Raw genomic sequence first — 13,542 nt, 5'->3', positions numbered from 1 at the left:
CAGCATCTCCTTCTTGCACTTTATCAAAATTATTAGCAGTGGCATAATACTAATACAATTGCCTTGCACTATTTCCAACATATGGAATGATTCTGAAACATACACACACATCGTTAGCTGGGCACATGTGTGTAAATGGATATGCCCCTCTATGTTCAGAAAGGCTTACTTCTGAGTAAGCCTGCAAAGGATTCCAGCATACCCTTTTCCTTTTCCTCCCTATTCCCTCTTCACCAGTGATCTATCAATCAGTGAGTATGATTACCTTAGCCTTCAAAATTACCTCACTCTGGTCTCAGTTCCTGCTGAGTTCCTCCCCCACTATCAGAATGCTGACAGGAACACTGAAGTTCCTCTCAAAACTCTGGAGTACTGGCAGCATTCTAGCTTCAGAGTGAAAATGAGCATCCCCGACATAACTTTGCCAGCAGTTGTTGCTATGGGGCATAAAAAACTTGGTAACTTTTGAACCACTGCTCAAAACTTCATCAAACCAATGAAAGGCACATCTCTTTGACAAAGCTGGATAAAATACATCAGTAGTTTCTACAAAAAAGTGAAATAAATACATGATATGCCAAGCTGCAGTTTGGAGTAAAAAGTACACATGTCAATTTTCAGCACTTTTTAAATTGCAGCACTTGTGGCAGGTTTATCAGATCACTTTGAAACTTTGCACAACTGTAGACCTCATTGGGTAGATCATGGATGTCAAGTTTCATATTATTAGCTAAATGGTGTCACTTTTATAAGCAGTAGAAATTTGAGGCTTATAATGGTGCGACTTTCTGAGACTCACCTTAACTAAAGGGGCACTCCCTTTAATCATGATGGCACACTGGTGGGTTAGTGTAACCTTCATCTGGTCTTCAAAGCAGTTACTAATTTTCTACAGTTGTTTAGAAAGGGCTTTCCCCCTTTCTAAATAACTATACATATACAGAAATGAGCAACCAGAGTGGTCTGGTATGAGCAGCCCCTTTCTGGACAACAGATTGTCTCTTCCCGACTGATGTGCTGCCAGAAGCAAAATGGGGGTGATATGTTAATATTTTGCCAAGCCTTCAAAAATGGGGGAGGGTCACGAGGGTGTCAAAATCAGATAGCAGACTAACTACCAGACTTCTTCCCTTTCTCCTCTTAAAATAAGATCTAGACTCCTCCACAAAAAGACATGTAAAACAGAGCCGTAGAGAACAAAAAATGTGAAGATTTCCCCTTTGCTTTCAACTGCAACAGGATTTTAAAAGTGTCTGACTGCCACCTCTTCAGACTGCTTTGCTTTACATACACATAATGCCTGGGATGTGGGTGGCTTGAGGCTCTTACCCTCAGGAAACCTGTAGCAATTAAAGGCTGAGACAGGAGGACCTGAAAGTGAATGAGGCTTGTTTATCCAGAACACGATGACCAAGGCAGGGAAAGGCAGGGAGACGATCTGCTGACGATCAACACCGTGCCTGATTCTAGACACAACGAAACCTGGAAGGTGGAGAGCAGCCAGAGAAGTAAGGCTGGTCAGTTTCATCCCTAGCGCATTGCCTGGATTGTGCAACGAGGAGCAGCCACACCACAGCAACAGCATGCGCCTAAGCAAGAGGGTACAGCAAGCAAATGTCAAAGCAACAGGTTAGCTTGCTTTTAAAGGGCTTAAAAGCCAGCTGCTTGAGTTTGTAGACAAACACTTTGGAAGCGCAGCATTTTTTAACATCCAGATCCTACTTATAATAAACAATCGTTTGGAAGTAAGTTAGGAAACATGATTGATTTCAGTGGAACTCGCATCCAAGTCATTAGCCTACGGCGCAGCTTGAAGCGCTCCACTTCTCAAGATGCCTCCGATATCAAAGTCAAGCGGCATGTAAAACCTTCCTCCGGAGTTCTGACGAAAAAGGCGAAGAGGATCGCCGTGATGATTTAAGGGTTGGTGGCGGAGGCAGCATTGTAAATCCTCCTCCTTAGGCAGAGCTAAGGGGGATCAGGAGGGCAAGTGAAACCGCCACCGTTGCTTCCAGGAGGTGAGCATCCTGACGGACAGGGAACTGACTCGAGCCCTCCTGAGGCTCAAATCTGCCTGAAATCCAGACTTTGGGGCAGGGCTGGGACCTCTGGTCCTCCAGATGTTGTTGGACTCCAGCTGCACCGGCCCCAAAGGTGAGGGATGATGCGAGTTGGAGTCCAACAAGGGCCACAGGGTTCCCACCCCAGCAGGTGGCCATAACACTCCACGCATCTGAGGAGGTCCACGAGGACTCGAGGCTCTGCTGGGTTTTGCCTTTCAGAGATCTGGCTGCAACCGGGGCGGGAGAGGAAACGGGGGGAAAGGGATAGAAAAGGGGGAGGCTGTTGTCTCCTTACCTGAGTGCCTGGCAGAGGTGAAGACCCTGGGCCCGGGCCCAGCAACTCGCTCCGTGGAAGAAGAGGAGGCCATTCTGGCCTCTTGATCCACAGCCGGCGAGGGGTGCGGGGCGCCGCCGAGGGTGTAGCGCCGCGCGACGACCCGTTCCGCCCCCACGAGGCGGGGAGGCTCCTGGCGGCGGCGGCTGCTGCCGCCGCCGTCCCCGAGGACTCTGAGCAAGAGGTCGAGCAGCGCCTTCCTGTCCCCCGCCGAGATCTCGAGGTCTCCGGCCGCGCTCCCGGCGGCGGCGCCGGCGGCCCGGGCGGGCCGCGCCGAAGTGCAGAGCAGGAAGAAGAGGAGGGCGGGCAGCGCGCGGCGGCGGCGGCGGCATCTCTCGGCCCCTCGCATCTCTCGGCCTCCTGGGAGAAGAGGAAGGGGGCGGCGGTCAGCCCCTGCCCGCCCGCGGCGCTCTCCTCATGCCGAGGCCGGGCCTCGCCCCGCAGCCGGGCCGCCGAGCCGAGGAGGGCGGCGACGCGGCGGACGGCGCCCGAAGACGGGGCGCCGCTCGGCCGCTCGCGGACCTCGGCGCCCCGCGCGGGACTGGCCGCTGCCGGGCGGCGAAGGCACGTGCCGCTGCCGCCGCCGCCGCCGCCCGGACGAAAGCGGGGCGCTGGGCCGCCGCCTGCGCCGCGCGTCCGTCGGCAGCGGCGCGCCCGGCTCCGCCTGGCCGGCTGCGGCGGCCCCTTCGGCAGGCGCGCGTGGTGCCAACGTGCCCGCAGCTCGGGGGCTGGCGAGGCGGCGCTTTCCGCCCGTGCCCGGAGCGAGGGAGTGAAGGGCGAGGGAGCGAGGGCGCGCGGCGACCCCGCCCCCCGGCCGCCGCGGCAGCTTCGCCCCGGGACCCCAGACCCCTCGAGGGCGCGTCTGTGGGCGCGTCTTCCGGGAAGGGTATTAAGCGGGCAGCGCACATTACAATCCAGGGGCGGCGGCGGGGGGCGGGGATCCGCCTGGCTTTCTTTCCCAAGCGCTCCCGGCTTTACGGCGCTCGACGGACAACCTTTCACTTCGAGCTGGACATCAATTCGCGGGGCGAGGCGGGGGTGTCCCTCTCCCGCTCGCTCTCCCCCAAAGGAGGACAGGAGGATATATACTACACAACCCGGATGCTGCTCAGAAGTGTGTATGGAAAGGACCAGACCGGGATCTCTACTCGTTGCTTCAGTTTCCGGGGGGGGGGGGGGGCGTGCAGTTGTTCATGCTGCGCGCACACCGCGACATTTCCCGCTAGCGGAGTTTCGTGCATTTAAACGCAAGGCTTTCCTATCACAATATGTTATAATAAAAACCAATTGGAACAGTTTGTTTGCGGGACGCACAGGATTTCGAAGTTTACATCACCGCCGGGTTAAGTCCTCAAGCCCAGCAGGTGGGGATTTTTTATTTTATTTTTTTAGATTGTTTTGTAGGATGTCATTTAAAATTTGGTGCCAGGGTCTGGAGGCGACCTGCCCTTCTATTTTTTATTTTGTAATCTCTTTTCAGATCTTTAAAAAAAATAAAATAAAATAACAGCCTCTCTCCAGAATTGTGTTGAGGCCAAAGTCACACCCCCCCACACACCTCACTAAAATCTTCTGCGTTCTTCCCATTTTTGGTGCCCAGCAGGGAAATTCTTTTTTTCTTTTTAATGTCCCCCCCCCCCATCTGCTTAGATTGGGAAGCGCACGTTTAAAAAAGGTGTTTGAAAACCAATCTCGATGGGCTAAGAGCTCCCAAACTCGGTACATAATACCCTTGAGTAAACTACTCCAACTACTGTGAACAATTGGGATTGAGAGGGGAAGAAAATTAATGCGGTTATTCGCAGACCCACTTCGGGACCTCTTTCAAAGCCCTTTCGCCCAAAGAGTTGTGTGGATGTTGTTAACGGTGGGAGGAGGATCTAGTAGGGAAAGATCTACCGACGCGCCTTGCAGAGCCTCCAAAGATTTAAAACTCCCCCACACCCATCTCTGTCCTCGGCACGTGCAGACACTGGGATCAGAGCTGGCTGTTCGTTCATTTCCGCGAAGGGGGCTTCCTGCTTAATCCCAAGCAATAATATGACACAGATAAAAACAAAACAAGCAATAGTAGCAAAAACCCGCCGCCGCCCCCCCACCTACCCAGCTGTAACATTTAAAGAGCCGCCGGACATTCATAGAACCGAGAGAGTGGCTAGGCAATAATAACAACAACAATAATAGTCCGCTTTCCAACAGAGGATGGCGAGGAAAGGATTTTTTAATTATTTTTTTTTAGTTTTACCGTGCCAAGCCAAAGTTGCTTCTCCGTGCAGGTCTCGTGCTGCCTTCTCCGCTGGAGATCGGTCCGCAATCCGTCAAAATCCGGTCCCGGAGCAGGCGGAGCAGCCGGCGCAATCCGCAGCCATACACCTGGCTTATATAGCCCCCCTCCGCCCGTCCGTTGGAGTGTTATCGACTTAGGTGGGTGGCAGGCGACGAAGCCCTCTCTTAATCATTCTTCTGCGGCTCAACGAGGGTCTTCCCGCCCCCCCTTTCTCCCCCTGACATACTTCCTCCTCCCCACTTGTCCCCCCGAGGATGCCAATTCAGAGCCATCAATTGAGATGACTCTCTCAGCTACTTGTGAAATTAGATTGTCACACAGATTAGGGGGATGTTCCAGGCTCGTATATCTGCGGGTTTTCTTTCTTCGTTCTTTCTGTCTTTCTTATGTTAGTGGGATTCCCTGGTATTGATGTCTTTGTGGAGGGGCTGGGGGAGGGCGAGGGATGCACCGCAAGAAAATTAGTTTTTCTCCTGGTCCTAGGAGCGAATGAAGGGAGACAGACCTCCTCCGCTTCAAAGAACAGGTTGTGTCTAAATTGCTCACCACGGAATTAATCTTGGGAGGGAGGTGGCGTAAGGGGGCGGGGGGGGGGCTTAAACTCTGTGAAACAGAAGATACAGCATGTTAAAAGTTTGGAGGAAGGCTGTGGGAACTGATTCCACAGGTAAGACAAATAAAACAGTATTGTATCCTACCAATAATCATTTATTCCCACAGTCATGATAGTTTGCTTGGTGTAGGACAAAGACAGAAGGGGGGGGGGCATACATGGCCACCCTTCAACAGAGAATAAAGAGGACTTTAAACCCATTGAAACTCAGAGGGCTTTAAATATAATTAGACATGTTTTCCAGAGGAAATTGAAATATTTTTAAGTACAGAATGGGATGAACTGACATCACACCATGTTGAAAATGAAGTGTGTGTGTGTGTGCGCGCGCGCGTGTGTGTGTGCACGTGGGGGGGGGGATAGCTTTCAGACTGTTGTCCTTACTATTGCAAGACAGCTTGGGAGCCAAAGTCTCTAATGAGGTTCCACAAAGGAGTATGGTTATGATCCTCCCCCCAAAAAAATCCTTCTAGCACAATCTTATGCATGTCTACTCAGAAGTACTCACTGGGTGGTTCCAGATGAGGCCTTTGTAATGCCATCACCCTACCTCATTTATGGGATTTCACAGGGGACGAGACATTGTCTTCCACTTGTAACCTTCCTGTATTTTCCTGCTGCTTCTTCCATCTTTTTCCTTACCACAGAAAATCTGTTAAGGAGAGAAAGATGGAATAGGTGCACAGTGGGTTCTGAGTGGCAGCGCTAGGTGCCCTTCATCAGGAAACGCCCACTGTTGCAAGAGAATATGGGGCAAAGTCCTTAATGCAGTGGAGGCTGGTGGCTCCAATGTCAGTGGGGCTCTAATTCCGCTCTGGGTTTCAGTCAAAACCAGTCAGCACTCTAAAGGAGCTATCCAAGGTGCTCCACTGATATCAGAACCACTAGCCTCCACTGCCTTAATGTGATTCCAAAACAAAAAAAGAATATAGTTGTGATTCAAATAGATCTTGATAGCATAATCGGCTGTCTAGCCGCAAATGCAGAGCAGGGGAAGCACAGAGGGAATGATCCCCTCCGTGCTTCTCTTGCCCTGCATTGGATAGGTGGTGGCCTCTGAGTTTGGAGGCAGACACTTATCCCCATAGGCTTGCACCCTAAGATGCAATCCTATGCATGTTTAGACAGGAAAAAGGCCTATAACTCCCAGCATTCACCAGCCAGCCATGCCTTCTCCATGATGGCTGGGGAATTCTGGGAGTTGTGGGACTTTTTTCCTGTCTAAACATGCATAGGATTGCACCCTAAACAATGAAATGTATGGGTTTATTCAAGATCTCTTCAAGTTGTAGCTACAAATAAAGAAGTGGGATATTATAGGACTATTGACTAACACTCTAATTTATTGTTGTTTTTAAATGCTCTCATTTATAGGGTACTTTGAAATCTTGATATAAAGGTGGAATACAAATGTTTAAATAAACTATAGTATGAAATTTCCATTGCAGGTGACAAAACTATTCATAACATGGACAGAAAACTTGTGTTTTGAGATGACCCTGATGATGACAGTGTTTTAAAGCAACTAGATGCAAAAAGACCCCCCCCCCCCGGCTCAAACCTAATTGAAACATCAAAAGTCATAGACGTCATTGAGCAGATAAAGACTAATAAAGCTGCCAGAGAGGATTAAATAATTATATTTATTTACTAAATACAATTATTATACTAAAAGCATTGAATGATGCTGCAAGGTATGAAAAATGAATTTGGTGAACTCATATTTCATGAGTTATGAAAAAGGCAGACACAACCTGGGGTGGGGAAAGACGTCACCATTGTAAAGAAAGATGACCCAGATAATAGGGATGTGCGAAAGTCACTTACCTTTTTGAAGGGGGTGATTCACAGTGGGGGGGAGGCGCTCCGCACCTCCCCCCGAAATCCTAACCTGGCCGACTCTGCTCCACGGCAACTCCATGGAGCCACTGGCCGGGTGCATTCACAGGCATGCGGAGCCTGCGGACGCAAATGGTGGTGGCTATAGTGGCTGCCATTTGCGTTCCTGTTTTTTTGCCGTGATAGGCTATGTAAATATTTACATAGCCTATCACGGCAAAAAAACAGGGGTGCAAATGGCGTAGCAGCCGCCATTTGCTCCCCTGCCTTTTGCCGTGATAGGCTATATAAATATTTACATAGTCTATCACGGCAAAAAAAACCAGGAACGCAAATGGCAGCCGCTGTACCTGCCGCCATCTGCGTTCCCTTTTTTTGCCATTCTAGGCTATGTAAATATTTACGTAGCCTATCATGGCCATTTGCATCCCTGCATTAGGCATGATAGGCTACGTAAGTATTACGTAAGTACGTAAGTACTACGTAAGTATGCAAAAATGCTGAAGCGAATGGCGGCCGCAGACGCGGCCGCCATTCGCAAAACAGCACGAATGGCACCAGGTAAGTGCTCTGTTTTGCGCGCCTTTCATGGGGTGGTGGGGTGGGGGGCTTCGTTCTGCCATGGATTTCGGGGGGCCGAATGTACTGGCATTCAGCCTCACTGAGATCTGTGGCAGAATCCTCTGACATCCCTACTATATAACCGTAATTGGAGATGAGTTTCCCAGCTCTCTATTCAGGATGCAAAAGTACTTGTTCCAGTATGGCTTGCGGTCAAGAGGAATATAAGAAACCAATTTGAAGCTTATCAAAGCGTTGTACAGCTTAATCCTACAGATGTTTATTTATTTGAGAGTAAGTTTCCACAGTGACTGATAGGGTCTATTCCCAAGTAAGTGTGGACTAGATTGCACTCTTTGAAGAGTGAAAATTGAAGGCATTTGCATGGATTTTATTGTTAGGATTGGTAAAAAAATACACTGTCATATTCTCCACATGTAACATCAGCATGCTTCCTCCTTCATGCCCCATCATAAACTGTTAAGATTCCCCCAAATGCCCTCTTACCTGTTCCACCCATATCCCATATTCAGAGAGAGACAGACAGACAGAAAGACAGACAGACTACAGGATTATTGAAGAAGATATTGAGAATAATCTCCATAGTTGCCACATCTATTGATTACCACAGTTGCCACATCTAAACAAAAGACTTTAGAAAGGAGAAGAAAGGGTGTGAGTAATCCTAATGTCAATTAAAAAGCACTAAAGGCACAATCATATGCAGGTTTCAACAGAAAAAGGCCTACATCTCCCAGCATTGAACCTGGGACTACCTGCATGGAAAGCAGGTTCCTTACCACAGGGCTACAGCCCCCTGACTTGTTGTTATGTCATAAATGAAGAATTAAAAATACAAGTTTGCTTTGATTGTGTTCTACAAAGAGCAGCAGGGCAAAAATGGTTATCAATAAATAAACATAACTGTGGAGCTCTTACATATGAGTGGCACCACACTTATCCTAGAGCCAAATCATCCTTGAGGAAGTCAGTTTTGTGTGGAAAAAATGTGTTTTTAGATGATTGTCTGGAAAACAGGGTGAGCCCTGGGAATACAGAATCTGGCCACCTTTACTGTAGACAATAGTGAGCTTGATAGACCAGTCGTCTGATACTGCCTTATACTGATAAGACAGCTTCCTGTGTACTAATAAAATAGAACTATGCATCAAGCAGTTAAGACACTTTAAATAAGATCAGCTAAAGATCGCTAAAATAAAATCTTCACTCCATGCTTAAAGACAGGGTAAAGATGGGATCAGGTGGAACTCCTTTCAAAGGATATTCCAGAGTCTTTGAGTTGTAACAGGTAAGACTTTGCTTCTCTCCTGCTCCCACCACACCTTCAGCAAGTGGCAGAATACAGGACAAGGCTTTGCCAACAATCTGAACATTCAGGCAGGTTCATATGACAGTTCTTGAGGTAACCTGATCCTAGAATTGAATTGAGCCTGGAGTGAAGATGGCTTCATACAGGATAATGCCAGATACATAAACTGGCTACATTTTGAACCAGCAGAAGTTTCTGAAATGTGTTCAAAGGTGGTCCCCTCATGTAGAGTGCATTAGTTCTGGTCACCACACCTAAAAAAGTTATTGGAGAAGACTATCAAAGGCTACTAGTCCTGACTCCTGATGGCTATGTGCTACCTCCAATACCACAGGTAGTGAGCCTATGTATACCAATTGCTGGGGAACATGGGTGGGAGGGTGCTGTTGCACTCGTGACCTGCTTGTGGGTTCCTGGTCGACAGCTGGTTGGCCACTGTGCGAACGGAATGCTGGACTAGATGGACCCCTGCTCTGATCCAGCAGGGCTCTTCTGATGTTCTTAGGAACATGGGAAGCTGTCTTATATTGAGTCAGACCATTGATTGGCAGTGGCTCTGCAGAGTTGTCGATTCTCTTTGAGAAATCATGGAGGACGGCTGAAATGCCAGATGACTGGAGGAGGGCTTTATGAGTGCAGGCAACCCTTCAGTCACCTCTCTAATCCATCCTCACGGGAGACAGCAGATTTGGCGAGTCCACGGGTCTTCGCAACATACTTGGGTTTCGATCCCACGTAGCAAGGAGTCTCCCACTACTACTACTCTTCTCTTCTTGTTGTAGGCCTTGGTTTCATCGCCTCTGCTTGACTGATGTTCAGCCTCATGCAGGTTCCCCTGTAATTCTTCCTCTGCAGGCTGTCCTCCAGTCTCATCCTCAAGAACATGGAAACAGTTCCACAGCTCCACTGCTTCCACTGGTGCAGAGTGGCTTCTAGTTCTTCTGGTCCTGTCACCCTTTTCCAAGGAGTATCCTCTACTGCATTTTTCCTCACCTCAGCAGTTTCTTCTTGCCTCAGCTTGCTGTTGCTTTTCAAGCTTTTGTTTTTCACTTTGCGGCTGTAGTTCTGGCATTCTGTCCAAGAACTCTTCATGTTCTTTTATTCCCTGGAAGGTCAACAGTCGCTGCTCCAGTCCTCTTACTTTTTCTTCCAGCAGTGTGATCAACTTGCACTTGTTGCAGGTGTAGGCCATATTGTTCTCAGGCAAGAAAACAAACATTGCACACACCATGCAGGTCACCACCACTGGAGTGCACCACTTATCCTTCCATAGTCTCTTTTCCCTTTTTGTGTCTAGCTTTCTGATTGTTCTAGAGTAGCCTGTGCTTGGTCCTCTACTCACCGGGGGTTAAAAACAGAGTCCCACTGGTATGGAAGTGTGTGCTACAAGAAAAATAAATAAAAAATGTTTTTTAAAAAATGTTAGGGGCCTCCGCACGGGCCTCCCCCTTGACCTCCCCTGCCAAACTTCCCTGGCCAACTCCTGTTTGCTGTCCCTGTTTGCTCGCTCTGATCACTCGCTCTCTGGGAGCTTTCTTGCTTCTATAGTCCAGTCTAGTTCTATAGTCTAGTTCTATAGAACAGCTTCCTCTGCTCTGCTCTGCTAGGAGGCAGGAAACAGACTGAAACTTCCTGCCTACACAGCTGCTGGGAGTACTCAGGCAATACCCTTTCAATTCAATTGGAGCTCTCAGGAGCACCTGGTGAGCTCACAGCCACTCAGAAAGGAAAGAACAGCCCCCTGGGCTTACTCCAGCCCATTTACCTCTTTGCCTTTGTCTCCTTTGTCTCATCTTCCACTGCAACTCCCCTGGCCAACTCCTGTTTGCTCACTCTGATCACTTGATCTCTGGGAGCTAGCTTGCTTCTATAGTCCTTAGACCAGCTGGAGCAGCTTCCTCTGCTCTGCTCTGCTCTGCTCTGCTCTGCTCAGCTAGGAGGTGGGAAACAATCTAATACTTTACTCTTCAGAGTAAAGTATTAGATTCTGTGGGTCTTGTGCACTGTGAACTAAACCAACTGTTCAAGGATGCCATTTTCTTTATAATGTACTGTCTTTAACTAATATTCACTCCATATAATGAATTCAGGGTTCACAGATTTTCCTTGAGGAAAATAGTGACGCAATTTACAAGATAATCTTAATCTCATCTTAATCTTAATTTACCCCCACCCCTTTTCCTGGTTCATATTGGCTTCAAAATGACTTTTTTCCCCTTGCCATTTAGACAGCAATTACATAATCTTGTTCATATTGGCTACATATACCCTGTCAAGCCAATGGGATGAAAACAGCGCACTAAGTACTTGATGAAACATCTCTTCAAGACTGGTCCAAAAAAGCTAGGTAGTGTAGCAGTCACAGCCCATCATATAGTAAGAACTGGCTAACAAAAGTATAAAGCCTAAACTGCCACTTTAAATACCTTTTCCTATCTATTTTTTTAAAAAAATGGGTCCAAGAGTCTAAGAGGTTTTAGAGATTTATTTTCTGTTATTGTGCTAAGCCTTATCTCTGCTTAGAGTTTTTAGCCATGTGTCTTCTGCATGTATTTCAAAAAATGACACACAGACAGCACTTGGGAGAAGGAGGCTGTTTTCCTAATCCCAGACAGTTTTTGATGAGTTGAAATCCTGTCCTAAGGCCCAGGCTGCAGGCCCTATCTGGCAGTAGCCGCAAAGGGCTCCCCTATTAATCTGCTCAAAAAGAATCCCAGGGTGAACTTCACAGCAAAAAAAAACCTCTGAAAGAGCAGTGTGGAGACAGATGCTTAATCCCACCAACTGACACTACGATGTAGTTAGGAAATAAGTGAAGAACATAGACACAGTCTTCATAAATCAGCTGTTGCAAATCAATGAGATACTCTAGAAGAGAACCAGAAACAACAACAACCCAGAAACATCACAGTAATTCAAGTCTATGCCCCAACCACTGAGGCCGAAGAAGCTGAGGTTGATCGGTTCTATGAAGACCTACAACACCTTCTAGAACTAACACCAAAAAAAGACGTCCTCTTCATCATAGGGGATTGGAATGCTAAAGTAGGAAGTCAAGAAATCACTGGGATAACAGGCAAGCATGGCCTTGGTGTACAAAATGAAGCAGGACAAAGGCTAATAGAGTTTTGCCAAGAGAACACGCTGATCATAGCAAACACTCTTTTCCAACAGCACCAGAGGCGACTCTACATATGGACATCACCAGATGGTCAATATCGAAATCAGATTGATTATGTCCTTTGCAGCCAAAGATGGAGAAGCTCTATACAGTCAGTAAAAATATGATGTGATGTTGAATGGTTTGCCTTGGATTCGTACTGAGATCATTCTATCGTTTTTGAGATTGTACCCCAGTACTGCTTTTCCCACCCTTTTGTTGACTATGAGTGCTACTCCATTTCTTCTAAGGGATTCTTGCCCACAGTAGTAGATATGATGGTCACCTGAATTAAATTTGCCCATGCTTGTCCATTTTAGTTCACTGATTCCCAAGGTGTCGATGTTCAATGTTGCCATCTCATGTTTGACCACCTCCAGCTTACCTTGATTCATTGATCTGACATTCCAGGTTCCTAAACAATATTGTTCTTTACAGCATCAGATTTTCTTTTCACCACCAGACACATCCACAGCTGAGTGTCCTTTTGGCTTTGGCCCAGCCGCTTCCGGCGTCATCTCTTTTAGCCTTGTGATATGGGGTTTTCTTGGCAGGTATACTGGAGTGAGTTGCCATTTCCTTCTCCAGTGGACCACATTTTGTCAGAACTCTCCGCCATGACCTGTCTGTCTTGGGTGGCCCTGCACGGCATAGCTTATGGCTTCACTGAGTTATGCAAGCCCCTTCGCCACAACAAGGCAGTGATCCATGAAGGAGAAATACCATTTACTGACTAGCAATAGAAAAAAAAATACATAATATTCTTATAGTTCTTAATATAGTTGGAATTCATATAGAAAAACCTGTCGGAATTCCTAATCAAATGACCATTTTGAAAAATTACAAAGAAAAATGCAGAAAACTCATGTTCTACATCCCATACCCTGAACTTGGGTTTCACAACTTTTGGAGTCCCATTTGTATGAATTCACTTTTGAAATTATGGTTTTTGAATCCTCGAATACTTCCCAAAATTCAGATGGCAGATTTTGTAAAATTTTACTTGGAAAACAATTTATTGCAACTAAAATATCAACAAGAGATCAAGGAGCATTTTAGTTTCAATAATATTTCAGACTTGTTCAAATCAACTTTTTGGTATGCTATGTGATTCTCTAATTTTGGAAATGGCAGCCAAGAAAACGCAAGTGGAGTTTGTAAGGAATTACTACTGATATTAATTAAAGATGTAGAAATGGTTCATGAGCAAGCTAGTGGTTGAAGAACTGCATGACATTTCTCAGCTTTATCAAATTTCACAGCTATGATACTCAGAAAATTCTTTTAAGTAATTTTTATATTTTCTATATATTTTTCTGTTGTTTCAGATTAATATTATCTTTTGTAAAATTATT

General features: G+C 47.0%; 1 protein-coding gene across 3 annotated transcripts in view; it reads right to left on the bottom strand.

The window, feature by feature from the left end:
* The window catches only part of ALKAL1 (ALK and LTK ligand 1), a 68,182-nt gene extending 64,665 nt beyond the window's left edge, over positions 1-3,517 (bottom strand). Inside the window, exons 1-2 of one of the 3 annotated variants that reach the window (XM_084848079.1) lie at positions 3,304-3,517; positions 2,359-2,757 (exon numbers count right to left, since the gene is read on the bottom strand). In XM_084848079.1, the coding sequence (XP_084704205.1) occupies positions 2,359-2,746 (388 nt within the window). In that variant the 5' untranslated portion in view covers positions 2,747-2,757; positions 3,304-3,517. Of the gene's footprint in view, positions 1-2,358; positions 3,045-3,111; positions 3,184-3,303 lie in introns of those variants that run through there. The other 2 variants (XM_084848081.1, XM_084848078.1) reach the window with 2 other exon arrangements.
* Between the last annotated feature and the right edge of the window lie 10,025 nt (positions 3,518-13,542).

This window comes from Heloderma suspectum, chromosome 4 (assembly GCF_057233095.1).
Source record: "Heloderma suspectum isolate Gila_16-S chromosome 4, 16-S_ref, whole genome shotgun sequence".
Taxonomy (NCBI): domain Eukaryota; kingdom Metazoa; phylum Chordata; class Lepidosauria; order Squamata; family Helodermatidae; genus Heloderma; species Heloderma suspectum.
Note: the sequence above shows the minus strand (reverse complement) of the source record. Positions and strands in the feature narration are given on the sequence as shown.